Genomic DNA, 22,998 nt, shown 5'->3' with positions numbered 1-22,998 from the left:
TGTTTTATAAACCAAACAACCTGGAGGAGCAGAGACAGAAATAAAAACTGTTAGGATGAGGAAGAGGAGCAGGCAGAGGAGCAGCTGGACCAGGACTGCCTGAAACTCTGCACTGTTGTGATTTCTTTTTCCCTTTTGTGCCTTTTTTCAAAACCGTATTTGTGTATTTTATTTTTACACATTTGGAACCAAACACCATGTTGGATTTTTTTTTTGTTGACCACTGGCAACAATTTCAAGTTGCTAATAAAGCTTTTCCTGCAGCAACTGTTAGCCAGTCTATTCATTATATCTAGCTTTTGTTTTTTTATGGTTTACAATCATCACTCAGGTGCAACATCTATGCTTCCATCACTGATTGATTGACTGATTGATCCACACTGCATGGAAATAATAGGTGTCAAATAGCACATTTCCATGCAGTCTATTTTTGGACAGGCGACTCTAAGTCAAGCCAATAAGATCATTAATGACTCCTCTCATGTTCTGCAAACAGAGTCCGAGCAGCTGCCCTCTGGTCGAAGATTCAAAGCGTCTCGGTGCAGACCAAACCGATTTAAATAATGGCAGATAAAGCCAGGAGTGGCATTGGATTGTGACAATTTGCTGATTTGCATTTTTGTAGAGGTATTTTTAGTGTATGATGTTGTTTATTTAATGTACAGAAATAATTTAAAATATCAAAATTACAGGAGTAAAACTAGAAGATCAATTATATACACAACACAGTGAGAAGTCAGGTAGAGGTTTTAAAAATTGTGCAAAATAGCTAAAAATGTGCAGTTGGTTATGACCAGCAGTGCAAACAAATGCTTGGGATGTAACTATTAAGCTATAGAGGAGCAATAGTAGCTCTGAGTGCTTTCTGTCAGACAGAGATGAGGTATTAAATGGCGCTTTGCTTCGGGCAGGAATGATTTCCTGTTTCGGTCCTTGTGACAGTGAACCTGTATCAGTCTGTTGGAGAAAGAGCTCTGCTGTCTGTCCAGTATGAGGTGAGGATGGTGTTCAGGAGTATCCATGATGGATAACAGTTTGTTCAAATTCCTCCTTTCCACCACTGCTTCAAATGAGTCCAGTTTGCAGCCATTCACAGAGCCAGCCTTCTTAATCTATTATATTGCTTTGTGTTTGTTACAGTTACAATTTACATGCTGTACTGATCTGTGTGTTTCTTTTTAACCAGTATGTACTTGTATTTTTTCCCAGTGATGCTTCATGTTTGCACTGTCCCTATGCTGCCAACATGTTGCTGACATCCCTGCTGTAGGATGAATAAAGAATTATTCTTTTCTTATCATGTCTTAATCTTGTCACTTAATATTTTTTCTTTTGTAAATTTTATAAAGTAAAGCTGAGCAGTTCATTTTTAGTTAGGATGTTGCTAATAAACGCACACATTCGACATTCCACAAAAATGTGGAGTGGTTTACAGTTTGAGGAAACTGAATTATAAAAAATCCCAGTGGATTTCATATTGTTTATTGAATGCAAATAAAACTGACACATAAAAAGCATTGTAGATTCTGTAATGCCATCATTTGTTAGTACTTTGAAAATCACTGTGCTTGAATTTACTGTGTGATCAACAACACTGTGCTGGTGTTCTGAAAAAGTTTGTGTATGTAGAGATTTTTTTAAAAAAAAAATTTTTAATTTAAAGTTGGTATTTATTTTTTTCAAAAAAGTGGTTTTGAGCAGAAAATTAACTTTTCAGCCAGTTGTGGGGTCTGTGTGTGTTCCTCTTTGTCAAAAATTTAAGAGACAATTTTGAAGTATAGGTATGAACACTTGTAAGCAGTTGTAAAAAAAAAATCTGCGAAATAAAAAGGTATAGAAGGGGAAACACACTACAACACAGAGTCCGGTTCTAATCTACACGATCAACTCTGTTTCAAACACAATCAATCCAAAAAGTCCCCTTTTTACTATATATGTCCATGTTATTAAAAGAACTTTAGCACCTGGTTTTATCTCAAATTGAGATTGGGATCAGCTGTGGTTGGTCTTTTTTAAATCTATGTATTTATTTTTATTATTTATTTATTTATTTATTTCACACTTCAATAATGTCATATAAAAAAAGAAAAAGTATATGTACAATTTATTAAATAAACTAAAATAGGTAAATATGTAAGAGAACAAAGACAGTAGTAGAAATCAATAAACACATTTTGCGTGTGTGTGTGTGTGTGTGTGTGTGTGTGTGTGTTGGTCATTCACTGTCTCTCAGGTTGTTGCATGCTGATACATACTTGGCAGCAAGACATGCCCTGTCTCCTTCTCCTTAGGAGTATTTTACATCTTGACCTCAATGATCTTTTCATTCAGAAACTGCTTATCAGCTGTTCCAGTCCAGCTTTTGAGCTGCTGCTGTTGCGGAAGTGGAGACTTTATACTATATTCAGGGTTTTGAACTTTAATTTTTTGGCATGCTGTGAGCAAATAAGACATGGTTCCATAATTAAGACTAAGATCCATAATTGTGGTATTAAACTTGTATGTAAAGAAAATTAAAACATTTTAATTAACTGACTGCACATTTTGTGAAAACAACATGCATTTTGTTAAAGGTACAGTCCACGAGACAGACGTTGTGCTCATTGGGTTTAGAGTTTTGAAAATGTGCCTGCAGATTGCATAAATGGATGTTAGTGATTGTAAATAATTAAAAAAGAAGTAAAAGAACAGCTATAACAGTCTCGAAAATTACAGAACCAGGGGTCACTATAGATACTATATTGTGCTCTCATAGTTTCATACATTACCTATTTTGCTACAGAAAAGAGCTATAAAAATATAAATTGATCAAATTATCATGAAACCACCAGTGCTGTATTTATTAACTCTTAAACTTTAAAATGTTGTCATCTAGTTGATGTTAAAACTGCACAGATAATGTACAAAGCATAAAATAATTTGCTTCCTAAATGTACTCAGAGGCTGTTTGACGTTAGGGGAATAGGTGTGTTTAGAGAAACAAATAAATATAGAGTATAGATGTATATCTGTTGAAGGGGTTAACTTGTAAAGTGGCTGTGATAAGGAATTAAATGGTGTAGATCACTATGCGAATTTATAATAAAAATAAAATATGGAAGTAGAACAAAAATTAAAACTAGGGTCTGTTTATTATTTTGTATGAAATATGTTGGAATTTTTCTTGTCACTTTAACTTCGCAGTAAATGAGTTATTCATAGGTATAGTAAGCTTCGGCTTCAGTCTACACCTCTTATACTTAGTCTATACTTTGTCTTTTCCTTTTAGTTAAATGCCTGGACGTTATTTATTGTTTATTCTGAGCATTCTTCATGAAAAATCGTTAACAAGGACCAAAATAAATTACTACTACACCTAGATTATTTCACTGTGATGCAGTCTTTAAAACCAGGAAAGGACACTTGCAGTATTATCCAATATCTAACACAATATCTCATGTCTCGTTATCAATACAAAATCAGTATATTTGATTACATTTGTAATCAAGACAATTGTGGTATTAGGGTAAGCTTGTTTGTAGGAAAAAATTAGTATTTTTGTCATGTGTATATTCAGAAAAAACATGAATTGAATAAAGGGTATAAACAGAGATTTTGGACTTGTGACTACAGATGGCACAAAAGAATGTTAGAAATTGTAAAAAAACAAACAAACAAACAAAAAAAAAAAAACAGTGATAGAGCAGCTGGAACAGTCTGATAACATCAGAAAATTACATCAATTTACCGTAACGCAGCTTTTAAAAACCAGGAAAACAACACAAAATCTAAAATGATTTCTAGTCTCATGTTACAATATCTATATAACATTGATATATTACCAATATTTGTAATAATTGAACAATAGGATGTAAGCGATTGTAAAAAACATAACTTGTTGAGAAAAATGCAGGCGGAAGAGCTACAGATGTGTGTGTGTGTGTGTGTGTGTGTTTCGTCACGGTGCCCTGGCATTGCCACCTGGCACCAACCATTAGGCTGTCTGCCATGTTGGCACTGCGTGGGCAGGAACAGCAGATGCTCCTGCCTAACTATGCTCTGTTAAAATACCCACACATAATTTAGTTTAGCACAGCGCAGGGAGACGTGTTTTGTTGTGTCAAATTCAATCTGTGAAGCAGTGCATCATCAGATAGTAACTGTTTGAATGAAATATTTAAATCATCGTAAATCACACGACAACAGAGGCCAGCCGAGTGACATTTAATCTCTCTGAATTGGGATCTGATTTAAATGAGACCAATAATATTTCTCCTCTCAGATGGAGCGAATTACGAAGAGTCTGAGGACGCTGATAAGCCCGTTTGATCTCAGCATGCCAAAGCCACAATAAAGGAAACAAAGGCTTTAAGAGCTGAGACTTTACAGTAACCACAGTTATGATGTGCACATATAAACATGTGTGCATAAAGAGATATCCGCACACAGAAAGCAGAAGTGGGGAACTGGAATCATGACTTGACAAATTTGAGGACTTGAGACTCGCTTGGCTAACAATGATAAAAGACTCAAGCTGACTTTGATTTTGAAACTCATTACTTGAGACTTGACCTAGGCCAAATCACTGAAAATTTTTATAGCTACCCCTGATTTTCAGATGCCACCTCGCCCCTCGGAGACCAAGGGGTAGTGGTTGAAAAATTCCTCTATAAAATGGGACAACCATTGCGTATATGCCCTCTTGTGCTGCGGCGATTTCTCTTGGTCAGGTCACTTGCGACTCGTAAACAACTTTCACACTATCAATCATCAATCAATCAAACAGTGCTCTGTAAGATAACGTCAGCAACCCCTGCTCCTACCCTGCCAGTCTGCACTGATATTAGGGGAGCACTAACAAGTCCAGCAATTTCGCTGCTGGACTTTAGTCAAATTTTGGGCACCATATGCCATCAAACGGGGGAGATGTGACATTAAAAATATATCAATATGCTGTAACGTTAGCTGGCCAGTTAGCTGCTGAAACATCAACATACTAGCGATCACTTTTGTTTCGCTTGTTGTCAAGAAAAAGACCATATTACATTGATACATCATTACACTAAGGTAATACGATGGCTATTTTAAGTTTTAGTTCTTTATTAACGAAGAAAATACATCTGTAATGCTCTTAACACCCTACCCTTCTATTCTGACAAGAACCGGGACACCCTACCCCTAGGTGTAAATGCGCAAAACAGAGGGTTAAGGGCAAGGGGTGTATTGGGACTGGGCCATAGACTTGACACAGATGACTCAAAAGAACGCTATTGAGATATTGAGAAGTTACGTTTTGTTTTTTAAACATGATTAATTTTCTGGCAACCTACTAAGTAGCAGCAGACCAGCAGAGGCCAACGCACAAGGCAGTTATCATGGAGGTGGCTAGTCCAAAAATGATAAAAATTGAAATCAAGGGTTATGCTGTCGATGACTTAGCTAGAAGAGAGCAGCAGTATGCAGCTTAAAAATCAGTGACACCTCCACCAAAATATCCAACTTCATTCATCACCACAAAACCCACAAAGGAAGGTTACATGAATATGTATTTTTAGCTAACTTATTAGCCTATTGGCTGGTCAAATGTTAACATTAGCTAAAAAGCTAATGTTTGACCAGATCATCAGAATTTAAGGCTTGACTTGTGACTTTAGAACATCCGTGTTGTTAGTGGCACCTTCCTCTTTAAAATGGAAAGGTTATTTTTAGTTAAACAAGTATTTTATTACTTTATTTAAAGATTGTGATCGTTTTTTCATGGATGTACGTATGAAAAAGTCTCTTGAAAATAACAAAAAAAGGGTGAGATTTTCTGTCCAGTTGCATTTTTTCCCCCAATATCGTAGATAAGCAAATATACAGTATGCTAAACATCAATTTAAATATCACAGCATACCTTGAAAACTACCTATATTTAATTTGGACCACTGGCTCCGTTATGCTAATTGGCTTCATGTTTGCAGATTATTTCATCAGCTAATGTTACAAAGCAACCATGCAGCATAGCTTTAAAGCTAGCCGGCTAAACTTAACTTTGGTTATGGTTAGCTCGTTGGCCACCCAGCTAGCTGTAACAAATCTATGCTGCATGAAACTGGCATTTGTTGCTTCTTGGCTGATACGGCAATTTCAAAACCAGGCCCTGGAGTCTGGATGAGTTAGCTAATGTTATCCACTCGATTTAGTATTTTGTGGTGTTTGCTAGCTAGCAATTTGAAGGCAAGCTAATGTTAGCTAATGTTAGCCAGCTAAAACTATAGTATCAAAATACATGTCAGTGTTTCCTCGACAAAATGTATATAACGTAAATACAACATGGACTCTGTGTTGTGGTGGGTGCCGGTTAATTGTTGAAGTTGGCGGACCCCATTTCTTAGCTAATGTTAGCTACTGTTGGACACTGTAAAAAGTTACATGTAGAGCTTAAAAGATTTGCTTGTGACTTGCATGTCACAAGCAAATGGTGCTTCTTATTGTTTCACTATTATACTCTGTGACGTTTAAATTATTCTTGTAATCAACTCTCATTCTATTGTGCAAATACAACAATGATGTGCTCATTCATTTCCTGTGGTAAGCAACTTTTCCTGTGCCGTACATCCTGCCTGCTGACTTCACTTTCGTCTGATATGACCCCCTGACTGCTACTTAGAAAAACAAAAGGATCTTAATGTGATTTTGAATTAAAAAAAAAAACGAAAGGAGAAAAATCCACTTGGTCAGCATAATGTAATGAGACAGAGTGTGAAAGGAACTAAGTGGATAACCAAACGCAGAGTGGGCTCGTGGGTGGGCGGTGGATGAAGTCAGTGATATTTCAGCATCCCTCGGTGGTTAGCCTGCTGACAGGGAGGGGCAAAAAAACTGGAGACAGCGAGGGAGGTGGAGGTGGAGGGGGTCAGTGCGCCACAAATTAAACCCGGATTCAACTGTAGTACATGTGCAGCATATGGAGAGATGAGAGACAGAAAGAGAGGAAGGACAAAAGCAGTGTCATTATTTGAATTATCAGTCCCCCAGCCTGTTTGTACAGGCAGGATTTGCATGTTGGGTTTTCAGCCAGAGCCCCGGGGTAAGTCAGGGTGGGGTGCGGTGGGTGGAAATAGTCGTCTTCGTGGTGCTCAGGGTGTGGCTGCTCTGGGAACAGGACTTCTCTCAGCAAGGGTCCTTTAACGCAGGTCACACATCTGACCTTGAGACGCTAATCACACACACCAATGTAAAGTTTTCTTTTTATTAATAGCCTGATATTTTACGGTAATACCATCATAAAATCATGTTAATAGAATGTTTTAAAATTCATTTCAACTTTATCCTATCCTCTATTTATGTCGTTTAACGCAATATACGATATACGACATATATATATGTCGTTGTGCAATACGACATATATATGTCGTTGTGCAATACTTGTTTTTATTTTTAATTCAATTTTCTCTTATTATGTTTATGTTTTGCACCAAAACACCACAGCAAATTCCTTGTGAAAACCAACTTGGCAATAACCTGATTCTGATACATGCATTTATAAACACAATTTCAATCATAATTTTGTTATTATTTCATAGTAAGTTACCCAAAATGTTTCATATAGACACACACTTTGTGCGTCAAATGTTTCACATCATTATTATTATTTACTCCACAGATTATAGTTTAGTTGGTGAGACTGTTGAGTTAAAATACACTTTGTCACAAGAGCATTAAGTGTTGCTATTTTCACAACTCACAGCAAAGGCTTAACTTGGAATCTGAAATGGAGATGATGTCAGTGTGCGGAGAGCAAATCAGTAACGTGATAACCGTTTGGATGTGAAACATTAGACAGGGAAATCGGAGTTGTGATGGACTCAGTATCCCTGCTGACCCTCTTTCTCGGCTGACATGTGAGATTCTTCGGAGGCCTGAGGGTCAACGCCGGCCCAGTGTGGTCGAGACTGATCACATAATGAACAGAACACAGATGCTCTTTTTTTTTCCCACAGACTTTATTTATAGTGAAAGCAGATGAAAAACATACATACCTTTAAAATAACCCCGCAGATACAGACATCTATTAGACAAGAAATAGAGGCACTTACACATCGAAATATAAACAGAGTTTCTAGACAAACATGCACACACACATTCAGACAGGCATGCCAAAAGGGGGCTCCCTTATGGAACAGGACATCCTGAGACTGCCAAGAAAAACACTCTGTAAGCCAGCGAGCCATTCCAGTGTTATCCAATGATTTTGCTTTTATGACCAGGAAAAAGTTCTAGAAAAAAAAAAAAAAAAAAAAAAAAAATCTAAAATAAAACTGAGGCTTTGTGGCAAAAGTATCCGCTGGTCAAGCAATGATTTTCAGCTTTGTATAATTACCAATTTGTGGCCCTTAGAAAAAACACCCCCTCTAGAGAGTTGTTCCAATAAAGCGCAGCCTCCTGCACAAAAAAAAAAAGTGCATATTGAGCAATAGAAGAAAGTTCTCAGTAACAGAGAAGAGGGAAGTGTAAAAGGGAAGGGGAGAGCTGGGTGAGCACTGCGTGTACCATACCTAGGACTGGGTGTCACAATGTGATGTGTTGCAATAAGGTGTGTACTGTCTGGATTCTCTGGAAATTCAAGAGCCAACTCACACGTACACAGACGTAGAAGTACACCATTGACATCACTACATCTGCATTTGCAAACATGCGAAAACACAGTTCCCTCCACATAAAAACCACATTAAAACCCTCACCCACGTCAGCGTGGAGGAAATAAACAATAGGTTTCTGACGTTTCACAAGCGGTTGGGATAAAGGGAAGTGACATCGCTGCACACACACACACACACACACACACACACACACACATACACACACCTCTAAATGGGAACTGATGCTAACCGAGACAATGACAGTAACAGAAAAGGAGGACAAAACAGGATGCTGGTCAGATGAAAGAGCCCGAAATGTCAGACAGCCTACAGACTGTTGTCGCCTTGCAATCTTAACAGCCAACACCAGTCTGATAAGCTATCTGACAGGCCGAGAGAGTGACGGACATGCCTGAGACGTATGTACACAACGATGAGGAAAAAAAAAAAAAAAAAAAAAAAAAAAAAAAAATCCTAGTCCGACTTACCATGACAGGAGAAAAGAGGAGATGTGAGTGTTCTGACTAGAGCTGGTGCAGAGCGCAGGGTTCAGCCCGCTTAACAGTACCCCTCTGTTTTGAATCTACTCGAGTGATTCGTCTCCTGGCTCCGTGACTGGGCCAGTGCAACGAGTTCATCCGAAGGTTCAGCTGAGGTAACGGCACAGACGCTTTTCACTGTGCGCTTGAGGTTTTTTTTTTCCCCTCCTCTCTCTCTCTCTCTCTCTCTTTCGCTCCTGCTTGTGCCTGCTCTAGCGCCCACTGTGCTCAGTCCAGCGTAGCACAGCGGCGGTACAGACAAGGGAGAAGAAAATAGCACATTTCTCTGAAAAAAAAAAAAAAAAAAGAAAGAAGGTGCTGCGTATACCGAGAGTCAGCTGACGTTATCCGAAACGATCGTATAAAATGTTTTGTTTCAGGAGATGTCAAACGTGAGCTTGCTGAGGTAAAAAAAACAAGGATAAAAAAAAAAAAAAAAAAAAGCTCAAGTGAAGACAAAGAAAGACACGACACAGAGAAGTTAAGGCTACTACCTGCTTCACTGAGACTCCCAGGCGAGTCTATTAGTGGCTTTAATCCATAAAAGATAAAAAGGGAGAGCAACAAATGTGGCAGCCACGCAACCTACTATCCCTCTCCGTCTCACACACACACACACACACACACACACACACACACACACACACACACACACACACACACAGAGATCTGATTCAATATATGGCTGCATCTGGTAAAGTAGCCCCGGGCTGACTCATGTGCTCTCTTCCTGGAAGCAGAACAATACGGGCAGACAAAGGGACCAGCAGGGGTGATTCATGGCCGATTTATCATTTCTCATCCAAAAGTACCTTGACGAGCTTTACTGTGCGCACAAAAGAAGTGGTCATCTCACAGCACACTCATTAACATCTCTACAACAACTGACTTAGAGCTCTATAATGTAGAAATAAGGAGCAAACAGTCATTTACAGTCTTACCTAACCACAGCCGACACTACACAGAACTCAACAGTTCAGTAATAAATACAATCTTATTAATAAACCAGCTAATAGAGATAATAAATAATCAGGTTATTGAGCAAGTAACTTCAAAATTAACTAGCTTATTCAATTGAAGTGACTCTACGGACATGTAATACTTTAAGGTCCTTTGACAGTGCAGCTTAAGGCCTCACTAAGGAGAACTATTGCCAGCAGCTTCTTCTCACGTGGAGCTGCTAAAAGCACCAACACGAAACAACACAACAAGCTCACACGCACTCCAACAAGCACCTACCTCACAAAGCACAATTGCAGAAATCACTACCAAATGCGAAAGCCTTCAGAAAAAGCAAGTAAATGGAAGTCCCAGTTCAACGTAAACACACAATTAACAGGAGAGAAAGCTGATATTTTGCTTCGGATAATGAGCCGGGAGGGACAGCTGAGATGAGCGAAGGAGCTTCTGAAGTTGGCCTTCACTCCGTTTTGCTCTTCTCCTGCTGCTTGCGCTTGCCGTAGCTCTGGGCCATGGAGTTGACAATGGAGCAGACAAAGAAGCATACCATGATGACCACAACCTTCTCAAAGAGCCACGACAGCCAGCTCTCCTCCTGCCAGGAACCACAGTAAGAACAGAGAGAAAGAGAGGAGAGAGGAGCTCGGTCAGTATAGTTGAGGGCCCCCCCAACACCACCACCACCACCACCACCTCCACCCCCAGCCCCCCTCCCTTCACCCCCTTCACCCCACACCCTGCTCTCCCCTCTGCTCCTGATGCTGTAGGCTAGGTGGGGATCCAGCTCCATGTGCAGGACAGATAGAGATCAGGGGTAATAAAACACGCGGCAGCCCCCGCCGTCCTCCCTCCTAAACGCCCCCACTGACCCCAGCCTGCAGCCTGCCTCCACCAAGTTAAATTGCCTCTCGCTTCTCTCCTGTAACTGCAGGAGGCTCAAGTTACAAGAAAAAAGGAACATTGTTCTAGAAATGCCTTAATCTGTCCTTGTGCAACTCAAAGTTTATCCTTTTTTTTCCTCCTCCTTCCTCGTAAGCGCATAAAAAACAGAAAAATTTCAATGAATCACTTAAGAGAGAGAAAGAGGGAAGGAGAGGGGGAAAGCTTTGAAAGAGAAATAGGCTACAACTGGCTCTTTTTGTTCTAGACAGGGGGGTTTTGATGGATTGTCACTGGCGGAGGGGGGGGCCCCCGCCCCGGTCTACAGTCAGTGCTGGGTTCAGGCGGGGCACCGAGTGCAAGTGTGTGTGTGTGACACATAGGGGAGTGACCACACTCACACACACACTCCCAATTGGTAAGATGGAGCATGAGTCAGCACGCCCCGCGCTACAGTAGTACAGTTCAATACGGCGAGTGGAGCCAGACCCCACACTGGCCCCTCTCCTCCTCCTCCTCCTCCTCCCCCTCCTCCCCTCTTTCTCCTCCCTCCCCTCCAGCCCGCCCAGTGCAGTGCTAACCTACTCTGTCATTCTGGCCCTAAACAAGCCTCTGTAATCTACTCTAACACTACAGGTTATAAACATGAAATTAAGTTTAAAGGGGAAAAAAATTGAGCTGAGGGTAAAGAGGGTGAGAGAAAATGGGGTCAGAGATATAAAAGGTGGGGTTGGATAAAGAGAAGAAAGGGACACACACACAGACAAAAAAAAGTGGAGGGAGAAGGAGTGAAAGAGGCAAAAGTAAGGGGGCTGCATTCTTTTCTTGGCGCGCACACGTGAATGAATAGAAGCTGTGAGGCCCCCCTGTACTTACAGTCGGGATCCCCTCTCCGGCGTGATGGTGCAGCTTGGCCCTCTGGGCCTCCAAGTACTCCCTGAAGGGCTTCTGCAGTGCCGCACCCAGCAGTGGAACAGCTCTGCCTCAACCAACGGAGAGAGAGAAAGAGAGAGAAGAGGAGGAGGGGGGAGAGGAAGAGAGGAAAAGGAGGGAAAGAGGGAGGGAAGGAAGAAGAGAAAGAGAGAGGAGGGAGGGAGGGAGGTATGGAGGGGAGGAAGAGGAGGGGGTGGGGTGGGGGGGTGGGGTGGGGGGGACGGGGGTGGGGGGGCACAAATCACGTCACATCATTGTTACTCACCAGCCCAAGGGCAGCAACAAAGGGAGGCATGCTGTCCTATGTCCTGTATAGTGTCGGTCTCCCCTGCTTCCTCTCTCGGAGAAGAGAGAAAGACGGAGAGAGCAACGATCCCTGCTCATCCCCACACATAAACACACACATACACACACACAGAAAAAAGTACAGACTGTACCACGGCTTTAGAAAACAGCGCTGCTAAAAATAAAAAATAAATAAAAAAAAAACAAAAAATAATTCAAAATAAAGTTGGCTGGTCCTCATACAGCAGTGGCGGCAGCAGCAGCAGCAGCAGCAGTAGTCACATTCTCCCGCTCTGCTCTCCTCTGCTCTCCTCTCCTCTCACACACATACGCCGCTCTCGCTCGCACTCACACACACACATCGGTGAACTCGTTCAACTCCCCTGCAGTGCCTCCTCTGCCGCTGCAGCGAGGAGAAATGAATGACTTCTCAGAACTCTCACATTTATCACAGGCGGTTCCTGTAAGAACTGGTTTCAGCCAATTAATGAGGAAGTGAGTCGTACCCGAGCTGTGTCATCACTGGCTGAGATCTGGGGGGGATGGCCCACAGAGGGAGGGCGCTTCTGTAAGACGGCCCATATTAGGAAACCCTTTACAAGATTTAGCCACCAACTACAAGCATACAACCGAACCCCTCCACCCCCCCCACACCCCACTCCCTCTTGCACACACTCAAAGAAAAAAAAAAGACGCGAGAGACTGCAGAGAATGCCCTAGAATAGCGAATCAGTGGCCCATCCCTAGGCTGGAGTTAGTGATTAATCACTAAACAAATACATACTAAAGACCTTCACTTATTCTCTTTTGTGGCTATGCACAGCCAATTACATCCTCAGCTATTGTTTCAAAAACATTCCTTATGCTCCACTTATGTTCACGTCGGGGAGGCATCATCAAAGACACATCAAGGAATTTTTAAGGCAGGTTTGCGTGGGCAGCCGTGTCACATACGGTTGAGTTTATAGCCGATAACTTTCTCTGAGGGAGGCAAGTCATTTCCGTCCCTCCACACCTCCACACCTATCATGTTATGGTGCGAAACAAAAAAAAAGAAAAAGTTAAATGAGTTTATAACAAGGAAGCCTTATTGTAATGATTAACTTTATACCAGGTAATGGATACATGTGAATGGGCAAAGCAGACAGGAAGTCTAACAGATGGCTTTAAATTACACAATAGAAAATGGTATCAAAAATCAAGCTTTTTTTTTGGAGGGAAACAAAGCCTCTCCTGTTCCCATCCCCCACATCACAAAAAAATCCCAACATCTCCACAACGAAGAAACAAAACTAATTAAAAAATGAACACAACCTGGGTGTAAATATGAGAATAGATACAGGGGGAAATACACAAGTTCAGCAGATAAAAGCCAACAGGCAAGGACAAAGAGTGAGAGGTTTTCAGAAATGGCGGGCGAATCATCTCCTACACGATGAGCAACACTGAGTCATGAGCCTGGGCAAATCCACCAACAAAGAAGCTCAAAGCTAGCAGTCTAAAACAAGTTTTTAATGCCTCAGAGCCAGCACCGTCTCCTGGTATGTGCCATTAAAAAATCTGGTGACTTTGTCCTTTTTGGGAATATATTTTCACTTGCTGCAGAAAGGTGTTGTGAAATGGTTGGATTTAAGAATTGCTGCTGTAGGTGTGTTCATAACTTGCCCGTGAGTACCTGAAAGAAGATATCTTTCTAAGTCTGAGATTTAAAACTTGGAAATTTCTGTAACTTGAGCATGTGTTAAATGTAGGCGATACATGGCATTTTGTTGTGCTGTAGCTGTTGTAAAATTTTGATGTTAAGGAAAAGCTCAGAAATTCTTGGTTTACTGAGTCCTTCCTGAGTTGAGGCGAGGCGGGGGAGAAAAAACACAAGAAGCTGAAATTTACAACAGCCATAAGATGTAATTTGGCAAACAATAAGCCTGAGCTATTTACTCAGCAGCTACTGAACAAACATTAACAACTGGTTTGTTAAAATCCTCTGCTTTAAGTCAGACTAACAGAAGACTCCCCACTTGCATCTTTTTTTTTTTTCTAAGTGAGTCTCTTAAACACTGTGGCCTCCAGAAACAGAAATTAATCTGTCTGAACAAAACTTTTTTTTTTTTTTTAAAAGAAAAAGTCTAGTAAAATCTTTATGCTCAAAAAGCTAAATTTCTGTTTTAACTACAAAGGCTCATTTACTACAAAATCCCATCAATTGACTGTGAGCATAATTTACTACAAAATGTAAAAGTAGTCCTGTGGAAGAGAAGTTAGCTCTGATACTTAAGTTTTTAAATACATAAAATAAAGAACTACTAATACATAATTTTATTAAATAACCTGAAACAGCCATGACATAAATCTGCTAAACTTATGCTCACATTTTTAGTTTTTGTCCTCTTTTCATCATTTATTTAAAAAGGCAGTCATGCGGAGAATCCAACTGTGGATTTTCACTTTAAACAATGCTGTATATTAATAAATATAAGCAACACTTCTATGTTTTATGTATCATAATCCTCCTTTAGTGGCTCTGCATCTAAAAATATAAATGTACATAACTTATTCTTTGCCAAGCATTAAAATAAAGGTTGCAGTAAGTCCGAGCAGATCTATTAAATATGACTCTTCTTACTTTCTTCCTCTGGAGAGTAAAATATGGGATAGTTAAAAAGTATATATATAACAGTAATGAAAAGTCTTAAAATGTTACAACCATAAAAGCCTGCATGTGTGGATCCTATCAAACTTTATAACAGTTGCTCTCCAACTGAATTACTTCCAGAAGTTGAGCAAAAAAGCAGAAGCTTCACTGCAGCTAGAAAACTGATTGCCAGTAATTATATGTGACTTATTATCAACACTGTAGGTGTTTTTATAAACATACACATATTCTGAAATGTAAGAGGAGTGTGTGATGATTAATCTTTTAATCAGCTTCAAATAGGTGATGTTCTAGATATTAGGAGTAAAAGATTGTGGCTCAAGTCATTTTGACTTAGTCAGTAAATGAATCAATAAATGTATCTTTAAAAACGTCAAAAGTAAATCTCTCTTATGCCAAAAGGACAGTCATGAATTAATTAGGTGTAATATATGTACACACAAAGGCGTAGGTTTCGTTTCAAAACTGGGGGACACATATGAAATGGGTTTGGGGGTCTTGCACCAGCATCTAACACTTAATTTCCTGCATTCTGGTGAATTTTTGTGTACTATTTCATAGCTTTTCTTTATCATTTTATGATGTAAATGTACTTAATTTTGTCAAAATATAAGTCCTCTGCTAGTTTCATGCTTTTATTGTGGTTGGGGGAGGCAAATGCACATGTTCTAAATATTGAGGGGGACACGTCCCATAAGTTCTCCACAAAATCTACATGTACGACTTTGCGGAAGCTAAAATGTAAAGCTGTAACAAAGATATTTAAAGAAATGAACATGTTTAAATGTTCAGCATGACTGACTGTTCTGTAAGTAATGTGTGTGATGCTTTGTATGCACGATGAGCTCAAATAAAACAGACAAAAAAATTGACATTTCTCATCTATACACGCTTTCTGTTACTTTTTTGTTAAAGCCTGTGACATTACAGTGTGCAAAATAACTGATCTTTAGGGGAATACTACTTCATTCAAGCATAAATTCAAAGTGACCAAACATAGTTTGATCAATATTTTGGGACAGCTCTCGCTCAGATACACAGACAAACCACAGCACATCACCACCCTGCATTCTGGTGAATTTCTGTGCACCAATTTGTGCCTTTTCTGCATCAATTTATGGTGGTAATGTCTTTAATTTTGTCAAAATATAAGTCCTCTGCTGCTTTCATGTTTTTCTTAGACAAATGAACATATACTAAATATTGAGGGAGACGTGTCCCCTGCGTCTCCCATGGAAATCTACGCCTATGTGCAAACAGAAGCTAAAATACAAAGCTGTAACAAAGATATAAACATGTTTAAAATGTTCAGCATGACTGACTGTACTGTATGTGATGTGCATGATGGTTTGAATATATCATAAGTTCAAATAAATTAGAAAACAGAAAATTGACATTTCCTGTCCATACACTCTGTTACACCTTTTTTGTTGTTCAAGCTGGTGACATTACAGTATGCAAAATAACAGTATTTTGTGGGAACACCACAAAGTGACCAAACGTAGTTTGATCAATATTTTTGAACATGAACAGCTCTCGCTCAGAGATACAGGAGAAACCACAGCACCACCACCGTCCTGTATTCTGGTGACTTGCTGTGCACCAATTTGTGTCTTTTCTGTATCAATTCATGGTGTTAATGTCTTTTATTTTTGTCAAAATTAAAGTCCTCTGCTAGTTTTGTTTTTCTTGGACAAATGCACATGTTCTAAATATTGAGGGAGACGTGTCCCCTGCATCTCCCATGAAGATCTACACCTATGTGTAAACAGACACTAAAATGCAAAGCTGTAACAAAGGTCTTGAAAGACATGAACATGTTTAAAATGTTCAGTATGACTGACTGTACTGTGAATTATGTGTGTGATGCTTTGAATATATAATAAGTTCAAATAAAATAGAAAGCAGACAGAAAATTGACATTTCCTGTCCATACCCACTCTTTGTTAAGACTTTTTTTTTTGTTCAAGCTGGTGCCATTACAATATGCAAAATAACAGTGTTTTGTGGGAACACCACAAAGTGACCAAACATAGTTTAATCAATATTTTTGAACATGAACAGCTCTCGCTCAGAGATACAGGAGAAACCACAGCATACCACCGTCCTGTATTCTGGTGACTTGCTGTGCACCAATTTGTGTCTTTTCTGTATCAATTCATGGTGTTAATGTCTTTTATTTTGTCAAAATTAAAGTTCTCTGCTAGCTTTGTTTTTCTTGGACAAATGCACATGTTCTAAATATTGAGGGAGACGTGTCCCCTGCATCTCCCATGAAGATCTACACCTATGTGTAAACAGACGCTAAAATGCAAAGCTGTAACAAAGGTCTTGAAAGAAATGAACATGTTTAAAATGTTCAGTATGACTGACTGTACTGTGAATTATGTGTGTGATGCTTTGAATATATAATAAGTTCAAATAAAATAGAAAGCAGACAGAAAATTGACATTTCCTGTCCATACCCACTCTTTGTTAAGACTTTTTTTTTTGTTCAAGCTGGTGCCATTACAATATGCAAAATAACCACAAAGTGACCAAACATAGTTTAATCAATATTTTTGAACATGAACAGCTCTCGCTCAGAGATACAGGAGAAACCACAGCATACCACCGTCCTGTATTCTGGTGACTTGCTGTGCACCAATTTGTGTCTTTTATGCATCAATTTATGGTGTTAATGTCTTTTATTTTGTCAAAATATAAGTCCTCTGCTACTTTCATGTTTTTCTTGGACAATTGGAGATGTTCTAAAAGTTGAGGGAGATGTGTGGAAATCTACACCTATGTGTAAACAGAAGCTAAATGCAAAGTTGTAACAAAGATATTTGAACAAATTAACATGTTTGAAATGTTCAACATGACTTACTACTGTAAATGATGTGTGTGATGCTTTGTATACACTATGAGCTCAAATAAAACAGAAAACAGACAGAAAACTGACATTTCCACGTCATATGTCCACACACACTCTTTGTTAAGACTTTTTTTTTTGTTCAAGCTGGTGCCATTACAATATGCAAAATAACCACAAAGTGACCAAACAGTATAGTTTGATCAGTATTTTTGTACAGCTCTTGCTCAGTTACACAGAAGAAACCACAGCACACTACTGTCCTGCATTCTGGTGAAATTCTGTGCACCAATTTGTGTCCTTTCTGCATCAATTTATGGTGTAAATATCTTTAATTTTGTCAAAATAAAAGTCCTACTTTAATGTTGCAGTGAATGTGAACATGTGAACTTGTAACATTAATATTTCAAGAAATGAATAAAAAGTTTAACATATTTGAACAAATTAACATGTTTGAAATGTTCAACATGACTTACTACTGTAAATGATGTGTGTGATGCTTTGTATACACTATGAGCTCAAATAAAACAGAAAACAGACAGAAAACTGACATTTCCACGTCATATGTCCACACACACTTTCTGAAGCTTCTGACATCACAGTGTGCAAAATAACTGATCTTTAGGGGAATACCACTTCATCCAAGCATAAATTCAAAGTGACCAAACAGTATAGTTTGATCAGTATTTTTGTACAGCTCTTGCTCAGTTACACAGAAGAAACCACAGCACACTACTGTCCTGCATTCTGGTGAAATTCTGTGCACCAATTTGTGTCCTTTCTGCATCAATTTATGGTGTAAATATCTTTAATTTTGTCAAAATAAAAGTCCTACTTTAATGTTGCAGTGAATGTGAACATGTGAACTTGTAACATTAATATTTCAAGAAATGAATAAAAAGTTTAACATATCTGACTGTAATGTGTGTAATGTGTGTGGAGGAGTTGTTTTTTTTTGTTGTTGTTAAAACTGCTTGTATCCCTGATATATGTTAAGTTCAAATAGAACAGACAGACAATTGACATTTCCTGTCCACACACTCTGTTGCACACTGTGCCATTACAGTATGTAAAATAACTGCTTTAGGGGAATACCACTTCATCCAAGAACAAATTCAAACACAGCTTGATCAATATTTCTGAACAGCTCTCGCTCAGAGATACAGGACAAACCACAGCACCACCACCGTCCTTCAAAGCCATCTGACCCATCACTTTTTCCATTTTTTTTCTCCTCAGTTCATTCTCAGTGCGGTCACACAGTACGTCTGTGCAAGATAAACATATGAATAAGACAAAAGTGTTTCACAATTTACATCAGCGTGCTCACTGGAATTCAACAGAGCTGCCCCGAGTGGTGGACGTTACAATCAAAGTGTTAGATCAGAGCATCAAACCAAAAAAAGCACTGATTTTATAAGGTGAGCAGATATTCTGGGTTTGAGAGGAGAGCTGATAAGTTTCCACACCTACACACACACCTACACACACACACACACACACAGAGAGAAAAACAAGTATATATTCCCTGTGAAAGTTCCTACAGTCAGTTACTTTTGCCTCATTTTTCAAACAAAGAAAATTAAAGTATTCGTATCTTTGGGGAGTGTTGCTGGGCTACAGAGTGTACACTAGAGCTGTGACGATTAATCAATTAGTACTAGTGTATTAATCACAAACAAATTTGATAATCAATTAATCAGTTTGAATATTTTTAAAGAAAAAAGTCTGTGATTCCAGCTTCTTAAATGTGATATTTCTGGTTTCTTTACTCCTTTGTGACAGTAAACTGAATATATTTTGGCTATATATTTTGGCTTGTGGACAAAACAAGATATGTGAGGAAGTCATCCTGGGCTTTGGGAAACATTTTCTGACATTTTATAGACTAAAACTATTAACTGATTCATTGGCAAAATAATTGACAGATAAATGGACAATGAAACTACAATTACATTATTACAATTAGGAACAAAAAGCTACACATTTGGTCTCATGAGGGATGGAAATGTGTACTTTTGCAGTAAAGTTATTCCAGCCTTGAATCAAGTCATATATCTTTTACCAGTCAGACACCAGTGCCTGTAAACCAGGAAAAGAAGCTAACTTGAAGAATAATCAGGAAAGACATGAGATAAGCTTTCACAAAACAAGGAGATAATGAGGGAAAACCCCACATCTCTTCGCTTCCTGCAGCCTCTTTATTGCTGTTAAAGGGTTAATCCGTGAGTGCCATGTCAGCCTCTCATTTTTTAATGAACTATCATTTCCTGCTGCCGTTCACAGAGCGTGTTTCGGCGTCCTCTGATAGTTTTGTGAAACCTGAATTCCACAGGCTGTGAGTCAGGAGACCTTTGACACATCTGCCCCTTCTGAAGGCTGCCACCTCCAATGGCACTCACAATTCTTCATGCTAATGAAACCCCAAAAGTGCGTACACACACTCTCACACACACCCACACACACACGTGCCCTAACGTCCCACACAGCGGATGATAGAGAACAAGGGCTCACATGACAGCCAAACCTCAGCCAGGTCCAACTGGTTACGACATCATCACAACAACTGGCTTAGGCAATCGCTTGTGTTACCCAATGCTCCACAGGGCCACAGTTCACACCTAACATAACAGCACAGACGCTGCAAGACGCACACGCACACTGTGGTTAGGCAGCGCGCTGACCTGAGGTACTGACCTCTGCACCATCTCTGTGCAAAACACTAACTCCTTTTATCAGCTCATGGCTTCATGAATAACTACTGCTCCAATCTGATTTTACAAAGTGTCAGTATAATTAAATAATGGAGTTATGGGAGGAGGAGTGTGTGAGGAAAATTTGGATTCACGTGCAAATGTTGTAAGGTAATATCTGTGTGTGTGTGTGTGTGTGTGTGTGTGTGTGTGTGTGTCTGTTCCTCCTCCAGTTCAACCGGGCTTTTTCCCAATGACTTCACCACTAAAGCATGGAGCCCACTCCTGGACGGAGATCCCCCTGCCCAGCGTGTTTATCACATCCCCGCTCCACACAGCCATCTGTGTCAGCCAGCACACACACATGCACACACGAGCTCGGACACATGCTATCCTCTTGGGTGACCGCAGTGCTGCCAGGAAATCAGGGGGCACCAATTATAGCAGTCTATTATTCCTCTCACTTCCCAGACAGCTACATAAAACAGCCCTCCAGGCCCCTACGACCCCCCGGGTTCAGGTGCCCACTGGGTGTGGAGGTGTGTGCTGGGTCACTGTGTAACCAGGCCTGGACCCTCTCAATGGGGAGAGAGGGTTGTTCAATGAGTCAGATGTGACTGGAGACACATCCAAACAAGTCATAGAGCGGCAGAGACAGGCAGGCTGGAAATAGAGGGGGAGATGGAAGAACAGGAGAAAAGGAAGAGGAGTAGGGCATCGCTGGGTGTACATCCATCCTGGGATGTCGTACTTGGGAGAATGGCTGCTTTGTGGAATCTAATAGTAATTAAATACTTAAACTAATAAAAGTTCTTGGTTGTTAATATGTCAAGCTTTTGTTTCACCTGGATTTTATCTGTACATCCCTGTTGTTTCTGCTTTTCCCCAGTCATTTTACTGGCCATGTTTGTAATTCTGGACACAACACACGGGTTAAAAGTTAAAACACCTTCAACGAGACTTCCGTAAACAGTCTCCAAAATGTTCTTGCTTATATTGGTAATTTCCAGATAAGATACGGAGGCTTCATTACTCTTTTAAAAATATATTCTGTGTTGGCTGTAAAAGTTATTATTATTTAGGTTCCTAAACCTTCTTCAACAGGTTGATCATTAACCACTCAGTAAGCTCCATGCATCCTGTGATGTCATGCTTGGAGGAATGGCCACTGTGTGAGATCTATGGTGACACTGACTATGTTTACACACACAAAATATTCTGATTTTTTTTTGAAAAAAAACAACCAACAACTACTACTAGGCTGTTTTCATGGCAGGATTTCCCACATGTGCATTTATTTATGGTGGCCTGCCACAATAAAAACACATGGCACCACATTTTGATTTTGTATTTTTGGAGCTGCATCATTCATCAGGAGCCCTGTTAGAATATGTATATATATATATATATATATGTATATATATATATATATATATATACGGCTTTACGTTATTCGGAGTGCAGAATGTGCAGAACATCAAGTGCAGTGAAAGTGAAATTAAACTGTTCATTTATTTCAGTCTGCAAAAAGCACATCATGTATTAATCTATAAATTAATGGAAATCAAGTCACAGCCTCTCACGGAAAATGGCAGATAAAGTAATCCAACATAAGTTAGACAAATATGCAGTTGTGCATTCTCTGATTTACATGTTGTTTATCAAGTCAAAATAAGTAACACAGCTGGAGCCACCAGCCATTTTACATCTTTGAATCAAAATTGGATTATTTCAAAGTTCTCCATTGGTGGCGGACTTTTAAAAGGTACAAACACAACCATCCTCTTTCGTTCCTTCAACAACCTTTTTGAAAAAAATTGGCAAGTCTTTCATAATGTTTAAAAATAGGTGTGTTTCTCCTACTGGCCAGAAATGTGGGCTTTTCTTTTGAGCATCTCTACCCCAGCTCTGCAAACTGTTGGCGAGTTGGTTTGTGTACAATGCAGATAGCTGAATGTAAACAGGAAAGAGGCAGTGTGGTGCAAACTACAGTAAAAATCCTGTTTGAGATGCATATTCCAGATGTGCTACATGTCCAAAGAATGCTCCTAAAACCTGAATAACACCTGGATATTCCAGATGTCTTAATCAGAAAACGCTTTATTCAGAATATGCTGTTTACATGACCCGTATTGTCATTCGGAATAACAGTGGAATATTAGCGTGCATGTTAACATAGTCACTGTTTCCTATAAGACAACACCTCTTTCCAAATGAACACCTCACAATAACCACACCTACTGTATTTTAAATTTACGCTTTATCGGTCCCAAATAGGAACATTTTCACAAGTCAGAACCACACAAGAGGGGTTAAATGAACACATTACGACACCTTAAATAAACGTGAGGGGCAGAAACACACCAAAGAAACAAGGTCACAGGGCGGAAAATTAATGGCACTTGAATAAATGAGAACTTGAGACCGTCTGAAGCTCGACTCTGCTGCGATGTATATGTCACTAATCCAACACAGCAGGTTAGAGCACAAGAGTGTGTGAGGGACTTTTTCCAGTGTACAGTACAATGTGGAGTGTATGCAGTCTGTGTGGTTCATATACACTGTGACATGCTGCTCAGACAACCACATAGGTTACTAC

General features: G+C 39.6%; 1 protein-coding gene across 5 annotated transcripts in view; it reads right to left on the bottom strand.

The window, feature by feature from the left end:
- Positions 1-9,617: 9,617 nt before the first annotated feature.
- The window catches only part of LOC125898257 (vacuole membrane protein 1-like), a 94,234-nt gene continuing 80,853 nt past the window's right edge, over positions 9,618-22,998 (bottom strand). For 4 of the 5 annotated variants that reach the window (XM_049592016.1, XM_049592020.1, XM_049592018.1 and 1 more), the window contains one exon: positions 10,839-11,960. In XM_049592016.1, coding sequence (XP_049447973.1) covers positions 11,639-11,960 — 322 coding nt within the window. In that variant the 3' untranslated portion in view covers positions 10,839-11,638. Of the gene's footprint in view, positions 10,698-10,838; positions 11,961-22,998 lie in introns of those variants that run through there. The other variant, XM_049592017.1, reaches the window with a different exon arrangement.

Source organism: Epinephelus fuscoguttatus, linkage group LG12 (assembly GCF_011397635.1).
Source record: "Epinephelus fuscoguttatus linkage group LG12, E.fuscoguttatus.final_Chr_v1".
Lineage (NCBI taxonomy): Eukaryota > Metazoa > Chordata > Actinopteri > Perciformes > Serranidae > Epinephelus > Epinephelus fuscoguttatus.
Note: the sequence above shows the minus strand (reverse complement) of the source record. Positions and strands in the feature narration are given on the sequence as shown.